General features: G+C 41.2%; 1 protein-coding gene across 2 annotated transcripts; it reads left to right on the plus strand.

Annotated features, from left to right (window-relative positions):
* Positions 1–1597: 1597 nt before the first annotated feature.
* LOC311026395 (beta-taxilin-like) lies at positions 1598–15549 on the plus strand. Of its 2 annotated transcripts, none has more exons than XM_084029942.1 (11): positions 1598–1712; positions 4518–4731; positions 4833–4902; positions 8800–8885; positions 9037–9207; positions 9327–9521; positions 10225–10344; positions 10970–11044; positions 13498–13590; positions 13968–14063; positions 14226–15549. In XM_084029942.1, the coding sequence occupies exons 2-11, from the start codon at positions 4528–4530 to the stop codon at positions 15141–15143; spliced, it is 2028 nt and encodes a 675-aa protein (XP_083886068.1). In that variant the 5' UTR covers positions 1598–1712; positions 4518–4527; the 3' UTR covers positions 15144–15549. The 2 variants fall into 2 exon arrangements, with proteins under 2 accessions (XP_083886068.1, XP_083886069.1); XM_084029943.1 differs by lacking the exon at positions 10970–11044 and adding an exon at positions 11092–11166.
* Positions 15550–21008: the final 5459 nt, after the last annotated feature.

Below are 21008 nucleotides of genomic sequence, written 5' to 3' on the forward strand. Positions count from 1 at the left end.
ATGATATTAAAACAGCTTATATTAGCCTACATGTCTTTTGATTTTGTTTATGCATGCATATGCCTGTCTATTGATAATCAAATAATAGAAGAACTTATTTAAACCAGATAAGTGATATTACTTACTTCAGAGGGAAATCCAAATTCCATGTATGTGAATAATGTAGCTCCTCCGACGGCCGATTTCCTCCGTCGTCTCCGCGGTGAAGGTGTTGGTGTTCCGTGGTCAGAGGTATAATACGATCTATGAACATTAATGATCGATAAAAGCTGCTTAATAGTTGCAATCGATGGCGAGTGAAAGCAGCTACTCAGGTAAGAGGAAGAAAGCGAAAGCGTGAGAGCGCGCATATATAAAAATCTGTTGAAAACATTTGACAATGGTAGTTTGACTGAAAAAAATATTTTGAAATATTAAATTAAGTGTAATACTAATCATGCTTTATATTTTGATAAGCAATGTCCATTAAATGGGAGCAAGAACCGAAATCGATTCAGTTAAGTGAGAGAAGATGAGGACGAAATGTCAATAAAGTAAAAAAAAAAAAAATGTAGTATGAGATGTGTTTGAGGTCACTTCCGTTGTGGGACACTTCCGTGGTGGCTTTTGTATTTGTGTTGCGGCTTTTGTATTTGTGTTGTGGCTTTTGTATTTGTCTTGCGGCTTTTGTATTTGTGTTGCGACTTTTGTATTTGTGTTGCGGCTTTTGTATTTGTGTTGTGACTTTTGTATTTGTGTTGTGGCTTTTGTATTTGTGTTGTGGCTTTTGTATTTGTCTTGCGGCTTTTGTATTTGTGTTGCGACTTTTGTATTTGTGTTGCGGCTTTTGTATTTGTGTTGTGGCTTTTGTATTTGGCCTGACACCTCTGGGCCACCGTAGCATCAGAGCATAAAAACGAAACGTTTCAATTTCAATTTTATTTATAGTGTCATATCACAACAGAAGTAATCTCAGGACACTTAACACATTGAGCAGGACTAGAATACGCTCATGATTTTCAGAGTCAATACATTTTCAAAGTCCAACATCACCCAGGGGCAAGCGTTACAGATAGTGGTGAGAAAAACCTGCCTTAATAGGCTTTTAGGCAGAAATCTCATGCAGCCCAGGCCCTTGGGTTCCAACTGCATTTGGTGTTGGTAGTATAGTAGTAGTAGCATTAACAGTAGTGGTGGCATTAACAGTAGCAATAGTATCAACAGTAGTAGTCCATGGCAGCAGGCACAGCCAAGCCAAGATGGATCCATCCCAACCATGTCGCCGTAGACCAAAAAGCAGGAGTAGACGTTGATTTATCAAATGTTTTTGTCTGAAAAGTCTCGTTCCACGAGAGCTGTTTAGTTTAGTTTAGTTTAGTTTAGCACAAAGCAAGTGATAAACGTTTATAGTAGTAAAACTTCCCCACTTATAATCCATCCTACTACTATGGATATTTGATTCCTTTCTGGTCTTTACTTTGGAAGCATTTCAGTTTCACAGCTCATTAAAACCAGACTTTGTTTCAGATAGTTAGTCTGGAAGCTTTCCAGGAGCACAGCCCGTCCTCTGTCAGGACCCTCCTGTGTCCTCGGAGTGGGAGCTAAGCCTGTCAGGTTATTTTGGGGGTCAGCTGTTGTTGGACCCTCCTCCTCCTCCTCCCCCTCCTCTCTCCTTCCTCTGCGTCGTTCCTCTGTCTCTTCTTCACCTTTTCTCCTTCACTCCACGGATCCTGGTAAGTCTGTTCATTCTCAGAAATCTCTCATTTCACCAAAGAATCTGCTTATGTTTGCCTTCATGTTTTGTAGCTGAAATTCAACAATAGAAGAGTCATAGTTTGCTACGTTCAGCTTCTACTTCAAGTAGATTTGTTTGAAAAAAAAAGTATGTTTTTATTCCTATAGAGGATAGATTATAACTGGTGGGTTCAGTGACTTGTATACTACTTTACTAACACTGTAGAATATGACTATAATGTAAACTACGGGACTTACACATGGGGGGCTTCCATAATGGCCGCCACAGCATGATGAGCTGCTTCGTCACCGTGTCGCAATTCACCGTGAAATAATCTGTCCTCACTTCATAATTTCAGAATTAGAACGTTACATCAGCGGAATGATAATACAAATATAATGTAATGCATTTAGAGGATATTTTTTTTATTAATGCGATGATGTGAGCTGTGGTAGCAAAGTGGGTGAAAATGTGATGTTTTAGTGGTTATATTTCTTAGATTGATATTTAGTTTAGTGACAAGTCTAATTTATTGATAATTTTAACTTCAGACTGTTTTATTGCTACGTTAAGATTCTGTGACCTTTGGTCTCTTTGATGCATTCATTCTAAAAACAGAAACAGTTTTTGTTTCTTGATTGTTGATGCCAATTGATACATTTATTTATGTTCTTGTTGAAGCTTTTTAAGCTATGTTGGCTCAACTTGTCTGTTTCTATACATATTTCAATAATATTTACTGATAATGCTTTCGAAGCAACCATTGAAATAAAAAAAGGGCAAAATGGATATGAATATTAATCCGAAAATCTAATTTGAAGGATAATGTAATATTTATGTTTCGTAATATAATCTTCAACAGTTTCTAATGACACAAAGCAACAACAAGAAAACATTGTGGCTTTTCTTTTTAATAAGATTTAACCGATATTATCACAAAACACTTTTTCAGATCATTCTGCGTTAGCATAGCTTTTAGCTTAATATGAATCACTTTATCTGTCTTTGTCAATTTGACTGTCATATGGTGTTTCTATTATTTTGTCCACCTCCTGTTGGTTATGGTTTAGGATTTGAACACACATAAACACATATTTTATAGATAAATGTGCAAGTTGTTTATTATGATGTGGTTGACGGGGGGCTGTGATTGGTTGTGTAACTTAGTGGGTGTGGTCTGATTTTGCCTTGGGGGGGGGGGGGTGTAGTATGACATTAGGCAGGTAAACGGACACACAGAGATTATCTTGTTTTGTATGGTGTGTGTGTGTGTGTGTGTGTGTGTGTGTGTGTGTGTGTGTGTGACCATATTTGGATGTTCTCAGAATAGATGACACTATAACAGGTGTGTGTGTGTGTGTGTGTGTGTGTGTGTGTGTGTGTGTGTGTGTGTGTGTGTGTGTGTGTGTGCGTGCGTGTGTGTGTGTGTGCGTGTGTGTGTGCGTGTGTGCGTGTGTGGAGAGAGAGTGGGGGCTTGCTGGCTAATTTTAACTGACCAGATACACTAACGGTGGCGGCCGTCATGTTGTGATAGAGATTTGAGGAACCCCCCCCCCACAATGTGGCTGTGTTAGATTTATTTCCTCATAACTTGTGTAATACCAGCACACACACACACACACACACACACACACACACACATGGTAGAATTCGACCGACTTCATCCAGACCAAAGATTCTTGTCCTGGTGTAGGAAAGCACATTGCTCCAGATAGCTAATGTTCATGTTCACCTGTTTTTGTCACCAGTGTAGTATGAAAGCATGATCAAATTTAAGCTAGGTAGCTAACTTGCCAGTTGCAAAATCATTAAAATTAAAGAATATGATGCCTCATCCACACACTCTTTGTCAAATTTTAGGAAATCACGTTACTATCGCCAGATCATTTTTCATGTTCAGCTCGTTTTCTTGAACCAGTGTAGCATTAAATCATGGTGGAGTTAGTCAACTAGATAGCAAACTAACCAGTCACTTATAATGAGTAAAATTAACAAAAATGTAATGCTTCATCTACACCCACATATGTCACAGGATAGGACGGCACATTGCTCTTGCCAGATGAATGACAACTTTGTTGAGCTCATTTTCTGTAACCATCGTAGCAAGAAAACATGGTGGTATTCATGTAAAAACGACTCTTGTCCATGCAATCACAGCAAAGTAGGGTGGGACTAAGCAGAACAATGAAATAGTAAACCTTCAGATCTTCAGCTATCGTTTAGTATGTGTGACATGAAATAGAAGAATTGAACCTTGTTCATATTGTCTGGACTGGCATCCCAGTAGCTGCTGAATACCCAAATCTGATTTGTAGTTTGAGCTCACAATGACCAACAGAAGCTGCATGCATTCAATCAGAGCAGCTGCGAGAGACGTCACAGGAGTTCAGAGGCTTATTATCTCCTACATTTCAATCCATGTTCCATTAATAACCTGACAGACATGCTGAGAACCGTCATATCAAACCCATACTGAATTAAAAGATTAATACGACGTCCATTTAGCTGACAGATACTTTTACACAAGATAACACAGAATTAGTTTACAGTTTAAATGCATACATTGATGTCAGTATTTGGGTGGGACACAATAGCATTGCATTGGTTTCAATCCATACAAAGACTACAATACACATATCAACATATCTTTATAACAAGTGAACTCCTTCCAGTGTTATTCAGCTAAATGACTACCTGAGTTTTTGATTAAAAGAGAGATACAGTTCAGACATGCTTTATGTGCTCACAATAAATATATCCGTACAAATGATTTGGAGGACTGACCCTTTATAAAATACCCCAGAACACTAAGGATGGAGACGTCGGTGACAGCAGCTAAGGTGTTGGAGCCCCCCCAGCCTGATGGAGACGCTGAGAACACTAAAGGTGAGGTGGTAGCTTCTCCTGCAGCCTCCGCCACCTCCCCCTCTGACCACTTGGACCCCATGGAGGAGTTCAAGAGACGGCTGAAGGATATCATCAGCACCCATGGCTCTGCAGTCGACCTCGACACACAGGTAAGTCAGGTGGCGTCAGACTGACAAGAAAGCAAAACATCATGAAAATACATTTCTAGTCTCTGGTGATGTGTGTTAATGTATTGTTTTGAACGTACCAGAGTGTGATGGAGGCGGAGACAGAAAAAACGAAGGAGCCAAAATATGACATCCCTGTTGCCATGGAGACAGGTGAGGGGGAACGACTGGCTGAACTGGTGTTGTTTATTGGTGCCCTCCAAAATCTATTCACACGACTGTTTGACACCATTTAACGAGTAGCAGATCTGTAAAGTGCGAAGACTTGTGCAAAAGATAAATATAAAATAGGTAGAGTTCCAGGCGTGTCAACATTCGTGAAATAGTCACAAAATGTAAATCTACTGATTTATGTACATGGACACAAATTGCCCACTTTTGTTCTTGTTGCCCATCCAAACATTAAAACTACTGTATTTAAAATGTAAGTATCGCTCATGACGGCTCCACTTTAGGTTTAAGCAACAAAAAACATTGGTTTGGTTTTGGACAGGGGCCCTAGTTTCGTAGACCAGGCGCAGTCAGCACTCAGCGCACCTGCGCCACGCCGACGGGGTGTGTCCGCCTGGACTTTGCAAGTTTCGTACACCGCGCAGGCACACCTCCCACCTCGCCCACCCGCGCAAGTGGGAAAGAGGGAGGAGAAGAAGGCGTGGGTGGGAGACGAGGAGGAGACGAGGCGTGGACTGGGATTAAAGTGATGGTTCGGAGTGAAATGGACCCTAGGTAATTTCCACCAGTCGGCGTATACGGATACGTTCACGGAAACAGCTGGGTATACGCCGACTGCCATTAAACACCAACGAAGAAGAAGCTGTGTAAACACCGACGTGCCGTCTACGCAAACAGCGTAGCTTTAGCAGTAGAAGCTATCAGGCTAGTGTTCTTTTAAATAAACTTCTGATGTACTTACAAACTTTAAAATGCCTCGTTTTGTGAGTACAGACCCTATGTGTACTACTGCAGACGTTTGGTAACATTCCATGCATTATTAGTGGGGACATTTACAAGATATATACTATGTACCATTGCGCTATTATGAAGCCGTTCGGCTGATCGCCCTGTCTTGACCACTGCTGACCATTTCTAAAAATGCTTCCGAGGGGGTATTTGGCTGGATGTCATGGTGGAAATTACCTAGGGTGCATTTTACTCCGAACCATCACTTTAATACAGTCGATTCAGATCTTCACCAATCAAATGAGCTCCTCTCCTCACCTTTAATGCGTGAGGGGAGGTTCAGTGCAAGTTCCGTCACTTGACAACCCGATGACAGAAGCAGCGCCGCCGCTCCCACCACGCGCATCATGCGCTGTGCGTGCGTATCATAATAATAACATTGCCGATATTATAAAAAACGGGCTGCACGGTGGTGTAGTGGGTAGCACTCTCGCCTCACAGCAAGAGGGTCCTGGGTTCGATTCCCGGGTCGGCCCGGGTTCCTTCTGTGTGGAGTTTGCATGTTCTCCCCGTGTAAGCGTGGGTTCTCTCCGGGTTCTCCGGCTTCCTCCCACAGTCCAAAGACATGCAGGATGGGGATAGGTTAATTGATGACTCTAAATTGCCCGTAGGTGTGAATGTGAGAGTGAATGGTTGTCTGTCTCTACATGTTGGCCCTGCGATGGACTGGCGACCTGTCCAGGGTGTACCCTGCCTTCGCCCAATGACAGCTGGGATCGGCTCCAGCCCCCCCGTGACCCTGAATACAGGATAAGCGGTAGAAAATGGATGGATGGATGGATATTATAAAAAACAGGAGAGAGAGAGGGAGATGTTTTGGTCTGAGAGGCTGAGTTTCCGTTACGCGTGCAATCCGCCTTTGATCTGACGTCAGATGTGACGGGACAATCTATATAGATGTAAATTCACGTGTTGATTCAATTAGTTGCATTAAATAGTGTTTGTTGTGATTATTTATTGCATTTAAATGTGCCTGGAACTGTGGAAACCTGCCTGTGAGGTCTCGGTGACGTGTGCGCACTGCGCGCCGTCAGCCAAACTGCCACTCCACCAGCTGTGATTCCCCTTGAATGAATGGACTTTATTTGCGCCTTACGCCAAAAGTAGACTAGGGCTGCGTTTCAATAACAGTTTGAGTCGCCCTCGCTCACTTGCCCTAAGCACTTGCCCTCGGGGGAATCCCCGCCGCCATCTTAAGGGCTGTTCCATTTCCCTGAACAGCTAAAGTGAACTCCGTGAGATCGACCCTTGAGGGCTGAGTGATCGAGTGAACAACGATGGCCACTTCAGAGCTGTATATCACCCACAATGCATTGCAGTGGTGCACAAAAAATATGTCCATGCGGTGGCGATAATGAACCTCAAACACCAGTGTCTGCTGTCTATTCACCACCAAGGAAGAAGAAGAAAGAAGAAAGTAGAAAATGAATTAAATTTAATTCATTTTCTTAAATTGTGCAATTAGACTGTCTGTTGCAGAGTTATGGCAGAGCCCACCGTTTACAAGTGTAATAAGCCGACGTATTGCCATCAAGCGCAGAATACGTCTTCGTCTCAATGAAATGAGTCTCCGCATATTTTGTGTAATTTGGAATAGGCAGTATAGCGCTACTCCAACAACGTGTGGTTGATCCATGATTGTCTGGGCTGTTAGTGAACGAGGGCAGGTGTGTTCCATTTACCTCTTTCACTCCCCCTCCGCCCTCTTTTCCTCCGCCCTCCAAGTGGCCTCCGTGTGACGTCATAGCAAGGGCTGAGGGCAAGTGAGCGAGGACGACTCAAACTGTTATTGAAACGCAGCTTAGGTTGGAGCTGGCGGGCTTTCGGCGAAGTCTCGGTGAGGCTTTTTGCCACGAAACTTCCGCTACACCAAGCTGAATCTGTGACGCCTCCCCCTGCTGCGCCATCTTGCGCCAAACTGACCGTGCGCAAGGCTACGCGGGTCGAAACTTGCATTACGCCAGCTCCGCCACCCTGCGCCGCCCTGTGCTGCGCCACGAAACTAGGGCCCCAGGTTTCAACCTCCAGACCTGAAAAAGGAAGCCAAGCAATGCAGGAGCCTTAAACTTGCATTCTCTCTGCTGGCCATGAGGGGGCGACTCCTCTGGTTGCAAAAAGAAATATGATTGTATAAAAGGCAATAAGAAAATGAGCCTACTTCTCTCAATTTATTATCTCAGTAAACATTGTAAAAATGAGTTTATGGTCTCAATCTCTAGTTTCTAGTCTAGTAAATTATTGTCATTTAAAGTCAAATAGACCTTAAAGCAGGGGATGTTTTAGGGCGGGGCTACATTATGATTGACAGGTCACTACGACGGCCACACTACGGTCACTGCCGTCACTACCAATGCAATTATTTGCTAGGATTACATTAACCGTTAGCTGTAAAGTTTGCCAGCTTGGGTTCGGAGAGTCACTCAGCTTCGTTCTCACAAGAGGCCACTACCGCTACCTCCTGATTTATACTACCAATGGCAGTATAATACTACCAATGGCAGTATAAAACACACAATAAAAGGTGTTTCGATAAAGTCTACATCACGATAACACCAGAGGTCCTTGAGCATGCAGCCATAGTTGGGCACCCAAAAATATTGAAGCAGAATGAGAGATTAGTCATGGACAGACACAGAGATGGATACTCACTCATTGCATGACTCTCCCTGCAGATATTTAAAATAATTGATGCAGCAATATGTCAAGATACTTGTTCTCTCTTGACTTGAGTGCACTACATTTCCCATGCTGCTACTTGATGTAGTCTTTCAGCACAGACTGATGGGGGAGATACATTAAAGCATGTAAACATATTCTAGTAATCTAGGAAAAAAATACAAGTATTCACCAGAAAAGAAGCATAATAGGTCCTCTTTAAACAGCAACATTAGTGGCATGTTTTATATTTGATTTCTCTATAAGACAGAAAACCACAGACTCGACTTGATGTGATTTTTTATTAGGAATTTAAAGCACAACAACTTAAAAGTTAACCATGACACAAACAATCCCAGTGGATAGCACTTAAAATCTAAAAACACATACTTACAAAGTATACAACTTCTTGTGGTCGTCTTGGTCTCTCCACAGAGGTCTGTCTCATCATGAAGAGTCTGAACAAGCTCTCTTCTCCACAGCAGAAACTGGAGGATGTGGTCAGGAAATATGCTGAAATGGTGAGAATTGTTGCTTTTGGAGACTTTTCACAGCTGTTTTCTGTCTAAATCTACTCACTCACAAACACTCACTTCCAGGCGTATTAAGTTCACTTCATAAAATCGTTGTTGTGTAGCGACGGCCGGATTCTCATCATGTGTGTGTGTGCAGGGCACTCTGCGGCGCGCTGATGAGAGGAAGCTGTGCGTCCTGCAGCAGAAGCTCTCTGTCCTGCTGGACGAGCGGCAGCAGCTGCAGGAGGAGAGACGCAGCAGCATCGTCGCTCGCAGCAAACTGGAGAGTCTGTGCAGAGAGCTGCAGGGACACTACGACGTCCTGAGGGTGAGTAGAGGCAGCTGGCAAAGACACTCATCAAAATAATGATATCTGGTGGGAGAAGTTGCAAATAGATGCAAACCTCCTGAGAGGTCAAAGACACCTCCCTGTCGGTCCTCCTCCAGGAGGAGACGCTGCAGCGCTGCAGGGAGGACGAGGAGAAGAGGACGGAGATCACCAGCCACTTCCAGAAGATGCTGACAGAAATCCAGGCTCAGATCGAGCAGCACAGCACCCGAAATGACAAGCTGTGCCACGAAAACAGCAACCTGACCGACCGGCTGGAGGGTCTCATGAACCAGTGTGAAGTGAGAGAGGAGGTGAGGGGTCAAAGGTCGTAATAACGAAGAGACACTTCCACTTTATAGACATTTAGAGGAATGAGGAATGAGCACCGTTTATTACTGACTTTAAAATAAAATGTATTTGAATTGCAGCAACTTTGATTGGTTTAACAGTTTTTTATGAACCATTAAGATGAAACTGAAAAATATATTATATATTATATTATAAAGATATATTAAGATACATTATATTACGTCTTTTATTTATTGCAGCTGACTGTAAAACATAAATAATCTTTTGCATTTTGTTATTAGAACTTGCAGTGCAGATGATTGATATATGGCTAAAACCATGTGTCAATTAATTGAATAATTGACAATTTAATCAGCAACATTTTATTTAAAGTGTCATATAACAGAAATTATCTCAGGACACTTTATAGCAGGACTAGAACACACTCTTGATTTTCAGAATAATCAAATGTATATATTTTTTATTTAAAAAATATATTGAACTTGAACTTTTTGAACAAAAAGCAATTTGAATATATTAACTTGGACTTTAAGGAACTGTGATAAGTATTAATCTTTCTTTTACTATTTTCTCATATTATAGGGACCATCCACCCCCCCTCCCCCACCAGCCCATCGATAATTTGGATTTAAATAATTGTTGATTGATAAATTTGCAAAGAAACTGGGATTCTTTCCGTCTAACATGCTCTTTGTGTCCCTGCAGAGTCTGGAGAATATCAACAAGCATCGCGACCTGCAATACCAACTGACCGAAGCCAAACTGAAGCAGGCCCACGCTCTGCTGGCCGAGGCCCAGGAGAAGCACAAGAGGGAGAAGGAATATGTGAGTGCACAAAATGAGTTCAAGTATTAGTAGTCCCAGCGTAGGAAAGCACACGTTGTCCTTAAAAGCATATGTAATGATATATAAAATTTTAATATATCCACCAAAATGTAAAGACTTTTTCCCCAGCAAAACTATTATATGGTATTCATAGTACAGTAAAATGCATCTGAATTTTTTTTATTGAATTTTAACAATTAGATTGTTGATGTTATTTCATAGCTATAACTACTCTAATGGGAGACACTACAGCTGATACATTTAACTGATATCGTCATGAAACCTCCCCAGTAGATTACTGACATCTAAAATGTTATTTTTGAATATGCAAATGAGCTTTCTCTAGTAGTAACCTTTGGTGAAATACAGACACAATTTGACAAAGTGAAAATATAAATGTTTTTTTACCACTAGTCCAGAAGAAGATAAATAGACCACAATCTCTAAATTTTGTCTATTTCAAATCTGTTATCCGTTTTCATTGATATTGTCTTTCTCTTATTTGATTTGTTTTCATTATATTTCATGCATGTGTCTTCTACTTTATTGTGTCTTGTTAGTATGAGTGTGAACATCCATGTGAATCCTGTTAAATGCTCAGATTGACTGTGTATTGTCTCTGTAGTTGCTTAGGGAGGCTATTGACAAAACAAAGAAATGCTTCGCTATGAAGGAGCAGGAGCTGGCCATGAAGAAGAAGGTAAAGAAACGCCTGTAATGTGTCTCCGTCTGTTCTCTTCTAACCAGTTACTGGTTCAGGCTGCTGAGTGGAAACTGCAGACTCAGACACTCAGAGAACAGGGGACTGTGATGCAGGCACAGGTGAATATTCACTGACGACAGGTAGCACACACCTGGTGGCAGCAGCAGGGATGACATGTAAACTGAGGGCCGAAGCCAGACGCTTAGAAATACGAAGGTCATGGAACGCACCGCAGTCTGAACTTTTACTAAATGTTTGGAGAGGTTTTTTTTAAAATTTTGGATATTTCATAAATCCAATCCACTGATAAAGTATATTTCTGTAAATGTTCCAACATGGAGTTCTAAACGTAGATTCAAAGTTGGTTTGCATGTTCATTTACACACAGAATTGCCATCGCAAATCTGTTGATATGATTATTGATCAATATCAACTCTTGATTTGGTGAAAACTACTTTGACATTTGAGATATTTGTGGCTTTTAAACTGAACTTTTCCACCTTAAAACCCCAATATGTCTCGGTTTAAAGTTGATCTATCTCCCATAGCCACGCAGATAATATTTACTCAGGTTTTTCTAATATCAGTCTCACTGCAGTTTGTGTAATAGTCATGATGTGAAATGAACTGATTCGTGTTCATGGACACACATTTTTTTCATGCAGCTCATCAGAACTTTCAAACGTAATGTATTTCAGTTGGATGTGTTGTAGCACATTTTTTTTTATGTCAGTCAGGACAACAAAATCAACATTAGGTTTAGGCAAAAGAAAAATGTAAGACAAGTGTCCAACACCGGTCTCATGGTTAAAGTCCACCTCCCGCCCCCGCAATAAGTAGTCTTTCTTGATCTGTAATACTATGTCACCAGCTCTGGACGTTGCATAGTCATGTGTGTCCAAAATGGAATAGAATCCTAATCAACTTAAAAAAAGAAAAAAAAAGAAAAAGAAAAAGAAAAGTCAATTAGCATCCCTGAACATCATGAGCTGCCATGAGATTGGGTTGGTCTCTGAAACTTCTGCAATGAAATTGTAGTTCTGAAAAATTGAAAAGTCATATCTTAAAAATTAAACAAAGTTTCACAAGTTTTCATCGATTCTACCAGACAAGACACTTTTCATCCCTCTCTCTAATTAATAACCTTAAATACTCACATTTCCTGCTGTTCAGTGATGGAAGACTAAACAAATGCTCAGAAGACAGAAACTTGGCTCAGAACTCTCAAATTCATATTTTATCAAGCAACAATATTTTTGATTTACACATCCATAAACAGAAAACAGGGTTTGTTTTAGACCTGGAGACTCAAAACCAAGGACTCAAGACTTGACTACCTAGTCTCATGTTTCCACCTGTTCTCATTTGAGTGTTTAGACATCTGATTTAATTCCATCTTGTCTTGCAAGTCTTTTAGTGGCCTGTGACTTTTTTTACTGGAATGAACAGGTTTTATTTGGAGTATTATTACAGCCAGATGAAGAAAGTCAAACATTGGAGTTGCAGCCAGTTTAACCAACATGTCAACAGGATGAATTATCTCTTTTATCAGGACTGAATATTATAAAACATTCTGCTATTCTTCCTGTGAATATACGTAAATGTGTGTGAAGATAACAAAGTGAATATTATGTTGGACTCCCTCATGTAACACTGAAGGTGCAAATGCAAGTGTGAATGATTAATGGCCTCCAGGAATGTGCAAGGCTCTTAATTAACGACTGATGGTATTTGTAATGAATCACATATATGTTCAGTCATTATCCAATACTTCATGTTTCTCAAGATTTAGAGGTGTTTGTGTTGGAACAATGAGGTTTTGAAAATAACCACGTTAATCTTTAATACTAGTAAATAAAAATATTTTTTTTATTTCATGAAAGTTACATTATAATGAGGCAATTATGACAGTAAACTGCCTTGATTGTGATCTTGTTAACTGTCAGGATAAAAGAACAGTGATGTGTTTACAGTGATGTGTGGGATGTTCTTCCCAATCTACTTTCAGGGCAGTTCATGAAACACAAAGGACATTTAATTTTGTTTGTTGTTTGTTTTTGTGCTGAGCAACACAAATTGTCAATATATGTCAGTCAAGACGATATTAGGCAACAAAACCTCTTAGTTAGAAAAATATCATGGTTGGGCTTAAAAATAACTACGTACACTTAGTTTGAACAAAACCAACATTTGGTTTGCATACGCAGTGTTCAACCCTGGTCTTGTGGTTGAAAGTCCCACACCACCACCATCAGCAGTCTTCCATATTAAATACTACTTCACTAGCTCTGGACGTTGTCATGTGTGTACTTATGTTACTGCCATGAGACTGGCCTGGAAATCCAGACATGTGAGGAATTGATGTTTAGCCAGAAACCAAACTGATTTTAATATCATGCTTGTGTCTGTCCGTGTCTCAGCCTGACTCTTGTCTGTCCATCTGTCCACAGCTGACCCTCTATGCTGAGAAATTTGATGAGTTTCAGACGACGCTGGCCAAAAGCAATGAAATCTACGTGCGCTTCAAGAAGGAGATGGATAACGTAGGTGTTGACTACTGTGTGAAGCCTTGTGGGTGTGAATCTTATAGAGATCGAATGGTGTGTTCACACCAAAAGCGAAGCAAACTTGCAAGTCAATGCAGGGACGTCAATGAATAAACAAAAATTTGTGCCGCAAATAAGGTGTTGCAAATGTGCAAAATTACAGCTTAAATTGTGGTGTAGCACAAGTGACAGAAATGAATACAAATGATCCTGTGGTCAAAGACATGCGAGTAACGTGAGGAGAAAATGAGCTACACGTTTGGTGTGAACATGGTTTAAGTGGTGGTTGTAAATGGGACCAGATTGTCATTAATTATGAATCCACCTATAAGAAGTGTTGGCAGCTCTTTGATTTAAAACTCTTCCCTTTGTAGATGTCAGACAAAATGAAGAAAATGGAGAAAGACTCAAATCTGTGGAAGTCGAGGTTTGAGAGCTGCAACAAAGCTCTGTCTGAAATGATTGAGGAGGTATGTTGAAGATCGGTTTCTTGTAATTACTAAATTCCCGTTGAGCCTTCTGGGTTTTTGTTGAGCCTCGATAGAACACAGTCAAGTATCCTAAGGAACAATCCTAGTTTTATTCTCAGTAAATCTCACTTTCATTGCTTCTCATCTTCTCCATCCCTCCAGAGAACTGAGAAAGGCAAAGAGTACGACCTGTTTGTCATGAAGATCCAGAAGCTGGAGAGGTTATGTCATGCCCTACAACAGGAGAGGGTAATCCTCTATGACAAGATCAAGGAAGTCCGCCAGGCTAACTCCAACATCCCAGCAAAGGTCTTCGGCAGCTCTCATGCTATTGACAAGCCTAACCCTGAGGGTGATAACGAATCTGCCACGCTGACCCCTGTGGTGATGAAGGAGGAGGACGACCCGGTCTTAACAGAGAACATGTCCCGCCTGAATGAGGAGCAGGCCAAGCTGCAGGAGATTGCTGACTCCCTGTTGGCCACATGCATCGATAATGAGAATGAGGATAAGGTCGATGTAGACCCCGAAGAAGACCTAATGTCTTCTGCGTTTATCCAGTTCAAAACCAAAACTCAGGTCAAAGAGGAGGTTTCAGTCCCCCAGCAAGTGATAGATGTCAAATCAGAGGCAACAGAATCAGACAAAGTTGAGGAGGTTCCAAAGTCAGTCATCTCCACACCTGTGGAGGACACTTCTGAAATTATACCAAAACCAGATGCAGTAAAAGTTCAAACCCAAGAGTTGCAAGCAGTTAAACCACAGGAGGAGGTCCAGCTGGAACCTGTTGAAGCAATACCGACCTCTGAGACTGAGAAGGTCACAATTGATCCATCAATAGAGGCGAAACCAAAAGCAGCAGAGGCTGAGATCGTGGTCAAGGCTGGTGAGGTCAAACCAGTGGACCCAGTGGAGGACAAGGAGGTCCAGGCTGACCCAGTGCAAGTACCAGAAGAAGTTCCAACTAAGTCAGGGTCAGTACCAGCTGTAAACTCACCTAAAACCACCTCCAATGCCGAGTCCTCCAAGAAACAAACACCAAAGAAAAAGAAGAAGAGGAACGGCAAGAACGCTAGCTAAAGTTTAGGATGAGCAGAAGATATGTTTGTGTGTGTGGTGTTTGCCTTTGCACCTTTCGTAAAAGTAGAACTTTAGTTTGTCTCAACTGGTGAAGCCGAAGTCACTTTAATCAAGATTTAAGGTCACCAAATGAGGACGGACAAATAAACCGACTGTATTTTACAGTTTGAAAGTCTAAATGTAACATAATAAAAGACATTTAGTTTGGCCTAGTGGAGAAATGAAAGGCTTTAATGACGTACAACAACGTCCAAAACCATTGGTGTTAACAAAAGGCTAAAAAGAGTGAACATTTTTGAACCATAAAGTGAAACGTTGGTCAGTATCTATACCAGTAAGATTGCAGTGTCTCTTTTAAACTAAAAATCACAGCGACTCCAATAAAGTCATTTTTGACAATTTTAAATTTTTTTGTCTGGGTTTTAATTCATTTCAGTCGTTGTCTGGAATTTTTACATAACAATATTTGCCAATATTTTAGTATTTTGAACAATAGACAGTCTTGTGACATGAACATCAATATTTATGCCTGCACATATATGATATACATATGACCTCGGCGTGAGGTCACTCAGCTGTTACAGGTCGATATGGAAACCTGAAAACATCAATGGAAACAGGTCAAAGATCGATATGTACAGACATCCAGTCAAGCGTCCAAGGCTGAAGCAGCCTAACTCCAGCACTATGCAACCCTGGCTTTAAAACACTGTCTTTCCGAGGTTTAATGTAATAGGTTTATGTGATAATAAGGCGTCGTTGATATGAAAATGACTAATGCAGTGCATTTTAAAATATTCTTCAAGGCTCCAGCTAAAGAAAAGTCTGCGGACGAGGCGAGTAACGGCAGTCATTTCGAGCCTGACAACTTAATTCTGCAAGAAAGTGACGATATGGCTAGTCTACAGATGATACTCCGAATTCAGAGACTGGAGACACTCTCCAAGAATATTAAGACGACAAACAGTCAACGAGGCTGAAATCCGTATCGCAGAGGCAGAAGGAAGAGTTCAGGTGTTGGAAGAAGCTATACTTGACATGTTAAAGCTACAGGAGAAACTCCAGTCAGGTTCATGGACCAAGATGGCAACATTTGTGGAAAATTTGCTAAGAGAGAAGCTAGATATTCCCCCATCCACTGAGCTCCGGATCAAAAGAGCGCACCGGTCTCTGGGACCAAAGCCGCCACCCGACTCCCATGATCCATAGTTGTCAGATTCCCAAGCTTCAAAACCAAAGAGAAAGTTTTAATGTTCACTTGGCAGAAGGGATTATGAGACCATGAGATAAAAGTGAAATTAGACCATGACTACCCCCCTGAGGTGAGGCAAGAAGCGTCACACCCCGGGCTTCAAAAGGAGGAGAGACTCCTGTGTAATCCACCCACCAAGGTACAAAAAGAAGCTGGAGGCTTTTAGAAGAGAATAATGTTAATATGCGGACATGCTTTGCTTAAAGGCTGGAACTTCAGTTCACCCAAGTACAACATGGATATTTGTGGAATAAGACACTTCAGAGACTGCAAAATTGGAATAATGGACTTGTCTGACCATAGCTCTGTCTACATGGACCTTCATATTTGAATTGGACAAATACTTTCTCATGGAGATTGAATTCAAACATACTTAAAGGACCATTGAAACAAGAATTGCAAGGAGAAATCTGGAAGTATTTGGAAGACAATGACAATGGGGAGGTTTCCCCCATTATATACTATAGGATGCCTGTAAAGCAGTGTTGAATAAATGTCCCCAAGTTTGGAAAATTCCATGAAATCAAGATGGAATCTATGACCCTTCCTAAGCATAGCACAAAGAGTGAAAGCAATTAAAATTGACATATCACGAGACTTTTGTATTTGTTTCAAACTGTACCAGCTGAACCCCCCAAATGGACAATTCGGGGGTTTGAGGACACTCATTGACAAGTGTTAGACCTGAGAGCAGTACAGCCTTATGACCACTAGATGGACACAGTGTTCTTCACATCACATCTGTAAGACATGAGAGGTCTTCCACTGACTTTCAAGCTATTTTGAGTTTTTTCAAGGTTTTGGACACACACTTGCAGTCACATTTAATTCAGTCCATTAAATATTATGTGATTATTTCCAAACACACCTAGAAAAGCTTTTAAATGGACATTGAGGTGAGCTCGTTTTATTCAAACTGCTGAGCTTTTAAGCCAACATTGTCTTGTAATGCTCAGACAAATCAAACTCGTTCTATCTCAGTTTCTATCTCACAGGAGACTAAAAAGACGGGGTGATTTCCAGTCCGATCATTCGAGGAAGAAAATGAAAGAGGAGTATAACAGTGTTCAGAAGAATAAAATGAGTTAACAGTTGAGAAGAGAAGCACAAAGGATTTGTAAAATGTCAGCTAAGAGCCTAATAGAGAAGGAGGAGAAGGGGACAGAGATATGAGAGCCCTCTTTAGGATAAAATTTTTTTTTAGTTTTGACCTTGTGACAGAAGATAAGAGTTGACTTAACAAGTCTGTGGATCTATGAGGGATCTGAGCAGAGACAGTGAGATTCATTTGGTAGGTTAGTTTAGTTATAATCCTGTCGTCCTTGACGTTCATCCAAATACATATCTGTAGCTACAGGAAAACACTGCTGAGTTAAATGCAGACCTAACTATGTCGTTTTGTTGTCCAAACCTATCTAGATATTTTTGAAACATTTTTTGCTTTTAATTGGTTTTGTTCGTTAAACACAACAGACTGTTTAAATATGCAAACGTTCGGTACAAAAGAAAACACGTTCCCTGGAGTGAAGTTCATTTTGTGGGAGACGGTATTCGGGTGAAGTATTTTCATTAGAAAAAACTGTGTGTGCATTCAGTGGGAACTTTCGGTGATTTTGATTTTGTCAAGAAAGTAATTTTCAACCAAAGAGAAAATACCCGGAAAGTCAGACTGACTGGATTTTTGACATTCTCAACTAAATCCTCCATTTAGTAGCTGTTTTACAGCTTTCTATGGTGTGATATGTGCTTCACCAGCTGATGGAGTTTGTCCAGTTGGACTTGAAAATAATCAAAGTCAATCTTTTCTGAACTTTAATGACTTCTCCTGCAGCAACTGAGTTTTAACATTCTATATCTGATGTGTTACATGGAGCAGTGCAATTTTTTGTTGTTGTAATTTTTAACAACAAAAATGTAATGAATATCACCACCATTATCCTTTAAATTGTTAAAAGTAAACTGCATTTCCATAACCAAATAGTTCATAGAAGCTACAACCCTCTTTTCTTGTAACTGGATGTCATATTCTGTTTTCAGGTAAACTAAAAGTCAACTTTTGCAGAAGTTTCAGCTGCAGCTCATTTGAAGAAAGAGTTCAGATATGTAGCTGGGTTTTAGCTTCAAATCCTTACAACGTTAGTGTTCGATGAGAAAGTGCAGGTGGAAAATGTAAAACAGCTCTGAGTCTTATACACACACTATCTGCAGGAAGCATGCGAGGCGCCTGCCAACGTGAAGGAGAAACGTTCCTCCTGCGCCGGTGATTAAACTAAGCTGAGCTGCATTTTCACCGCCACAAGCCTTAAACATGTGTGATGCGAGAAATTACGCTGACAGACAGAAATAGGAGTTAATGTTCTACCTGCTGACCTTCCTTTAATCCATCAAAGTCTCTTTTGCAGTTGGTCATCCTCTCACCCTGAAAATAACCAGCTTTACTGAGCGGAACAAAGTCTGTGGACACTTGAACACGGGAATGTGACGCCATGTTCATTAATGTGCTGCTCCAGCAGCTTCAGGCTTTCCAGCAGATGTTGAACCTGCTGCACTGAGTTGTTCCCATTCCGACACAAGAGCGTCGTCGGTGTTCCAGTTCATCCCAAATGTGTTGAGATCACTGAGGCGGAGACGTGACAGAAACCCCAAGAAAAGGATGAGGACCAGCTGTACAGCTGACATTTTGTTTTGGATCACCTGGAAAAAACCCCCCCGAAATATTCACAGTCTGTAGAAAGTTTGTAAAATGCTTAAATTGTAATTTGCTCCCTGACGATGCTTCTTATTCAAAATAATCTGGTGTTTCATTGCAACATGTTTTTACCCCTCTAGAGTAACTTTATCACTCGTCAGTGATACAAATATTTCTGAACTCGCTGTTATATGCAAACATATAAACTGCTTTTTAAATTATTTGGAGGCAGTCTGTTCTTTAATACCATTAAAAATTGTTTTAAAAAGGGAGCTAGATAAGGTGTCTGAAATTAGCCAGCATTAAATAATCATAACAAAAATCATCAAATCAAAGTTAAAATGAACAGCAAATTCGTATTTTTTCCCAATTACACATTTTAAGTAATACATTGTGGTGAAAAGTGCTTTGAGAGTGTCATGGTTCAGTTTCTCTGTTGCCTGTTGGTTTCTCCCCTCCTTGTTGTCTTTGTGGGCGTGGCTACTCCCACTCCAGCTGGGCACTTAAGTGGACTCACCTGCTTCTCATGAGCCTCATCACCACCAGCATATAAACTCCAGTTCCTGGTGGACTTTGCTGGATTGTGCCGTCCACTTGTGGTTCAGTTCTTGCTGGCTCTGTTTGTGTGTTTTTCTAAAGCTTCTTGCTCGTTGTGTTTTTTGCCTCTTTGTAAATCCTCACCTGTGCTCTGTTATCTCCACATCCTTAATCAACGTCACTATTGAGTGGGAGAATCTTTTTCTTTTGGATGTACCCAAATCTACTATCTTTAGAGTTTTCCGGGAGATTTAGATGCATGTGCATAATTATCTTATTCCCCAGTCCAAACACCTTGGATGTAGTTGGCCAAGGATTTGGGCACAGCATGATGCCTTCAGTAAGGCTGTTGGGGCCAGTCCATCTTGGGAGATGGAGGCTATCCTTGCCCCCCTCACCCCTTTCAGACACCCCTTACAAGGGAGAATAAAGGAGGCGTTTTAATATAAATCATGGCAGGGCCCGGTCCACCACAGGACATTCTGGGTAATGAAGGCCACCTAATTCAAGGCCTATGTTTTGTTCTGAAGTTGCCTTGGCCTGTCCGCACTGCATGGAGACGTTACGGAAGAGTCAGAGCTCCAGCCGGAGGAACCTGGTTCCCCTGCTCCACTTGAACCACATGGGGACAGGAGAGGGGCCCCCATGAGGGATGGGCTATGTGCCCACATATCTGCACCCCAGCACCTTTATGTCCCATTAAGGCATCATGATTATGCTAGAAGCTGAATTTACACAACAACCCTTTATCTGTTGGCAGACTCTTCTGATTCCTGGAGTCATTTAAGTTTGTGGTCATAAAGCTATAACAGCTAAGTTACTGCCTTCTGTGTTTCATGTTTGTGATGGAATGTTTTTGGCTACTAAAGAATATTTAAACACACATTTCTATTTTACACGCACACAAATCCCCCTGAAGGCAAACTTTTCAATATTCATGCTGGCAACCTCAAATACAATGAACGCTGAGATGGATGAGAAGCAACTTATGTTTAATGTCGTACATTTAACGAAACAAATCTGTTATATATAACCATACATATTCTGAAAAAATAATTAAATGGACCCCGAGGGCTGATAAACAAAAAGATGCAAACCCACAATGACTACTTCTGCTTCTCCACCAATTTCCCAAAGATGTCGATGAGCTTTTCCAGCTTCTCCTGCTTTCTATTTTCCCACACTTCCTCCCTTTCATCTAGCTAGGGGGTAGTGGATGGCCCTGGAGATGTACTGGGCCCCTCATTAGGCTCCTCTGCAACATCTGATGAGCAGTCAATCGTTGTGGCAATGATGTTCAGAGGCCTCATGGAGACCCTCTGCCCCAACACCTTAGGCATTTCCTCATAGTAAGGCCGGTTTGTGGCTGTCTCCTCCCCCACCCTCC

This window comes from Eutrigla gurnardus (genome assembly GCF_963514095.1).
Source record: "Eutrigla gurnardus genome assembly, chromosome: 16".
Classification (NCBI taxonomy): Eukaryota; Metazoa; Chordata; class Actinopteri; order Perciformes; family Triglidae; genus Eutrigla; species Eutrigla gurnardus.

What these genes read in the sequence shown, in the direction of transcription:
- LOC311026395 (XM_084029942.1), top strand. Translation starts at nt 4,528, where the DNA reads ATGGAGACGTCGGTGACAGCAGCTAAGGTGTTGGAGCCCCCCCAGCCT. An exon ending in CAGTCGACCTCGACACACAG is followed by an intron (nt 4,732 to 4,832) that starts GTAAGTCAGGTG and finishes TGAACGTACCAG; the next exon opens with AGTGTGATGGAGGCGGAGAC. An exon ending in AGTGTGAAGTGAGAGAGGAG is followed by an intron (nt 9,522 to 10,224) that starts GTGAGGGGTCAA and finishes GTGTCCCTGCAG; the next exon opens with AGTCTGGAGAATATCAACAA.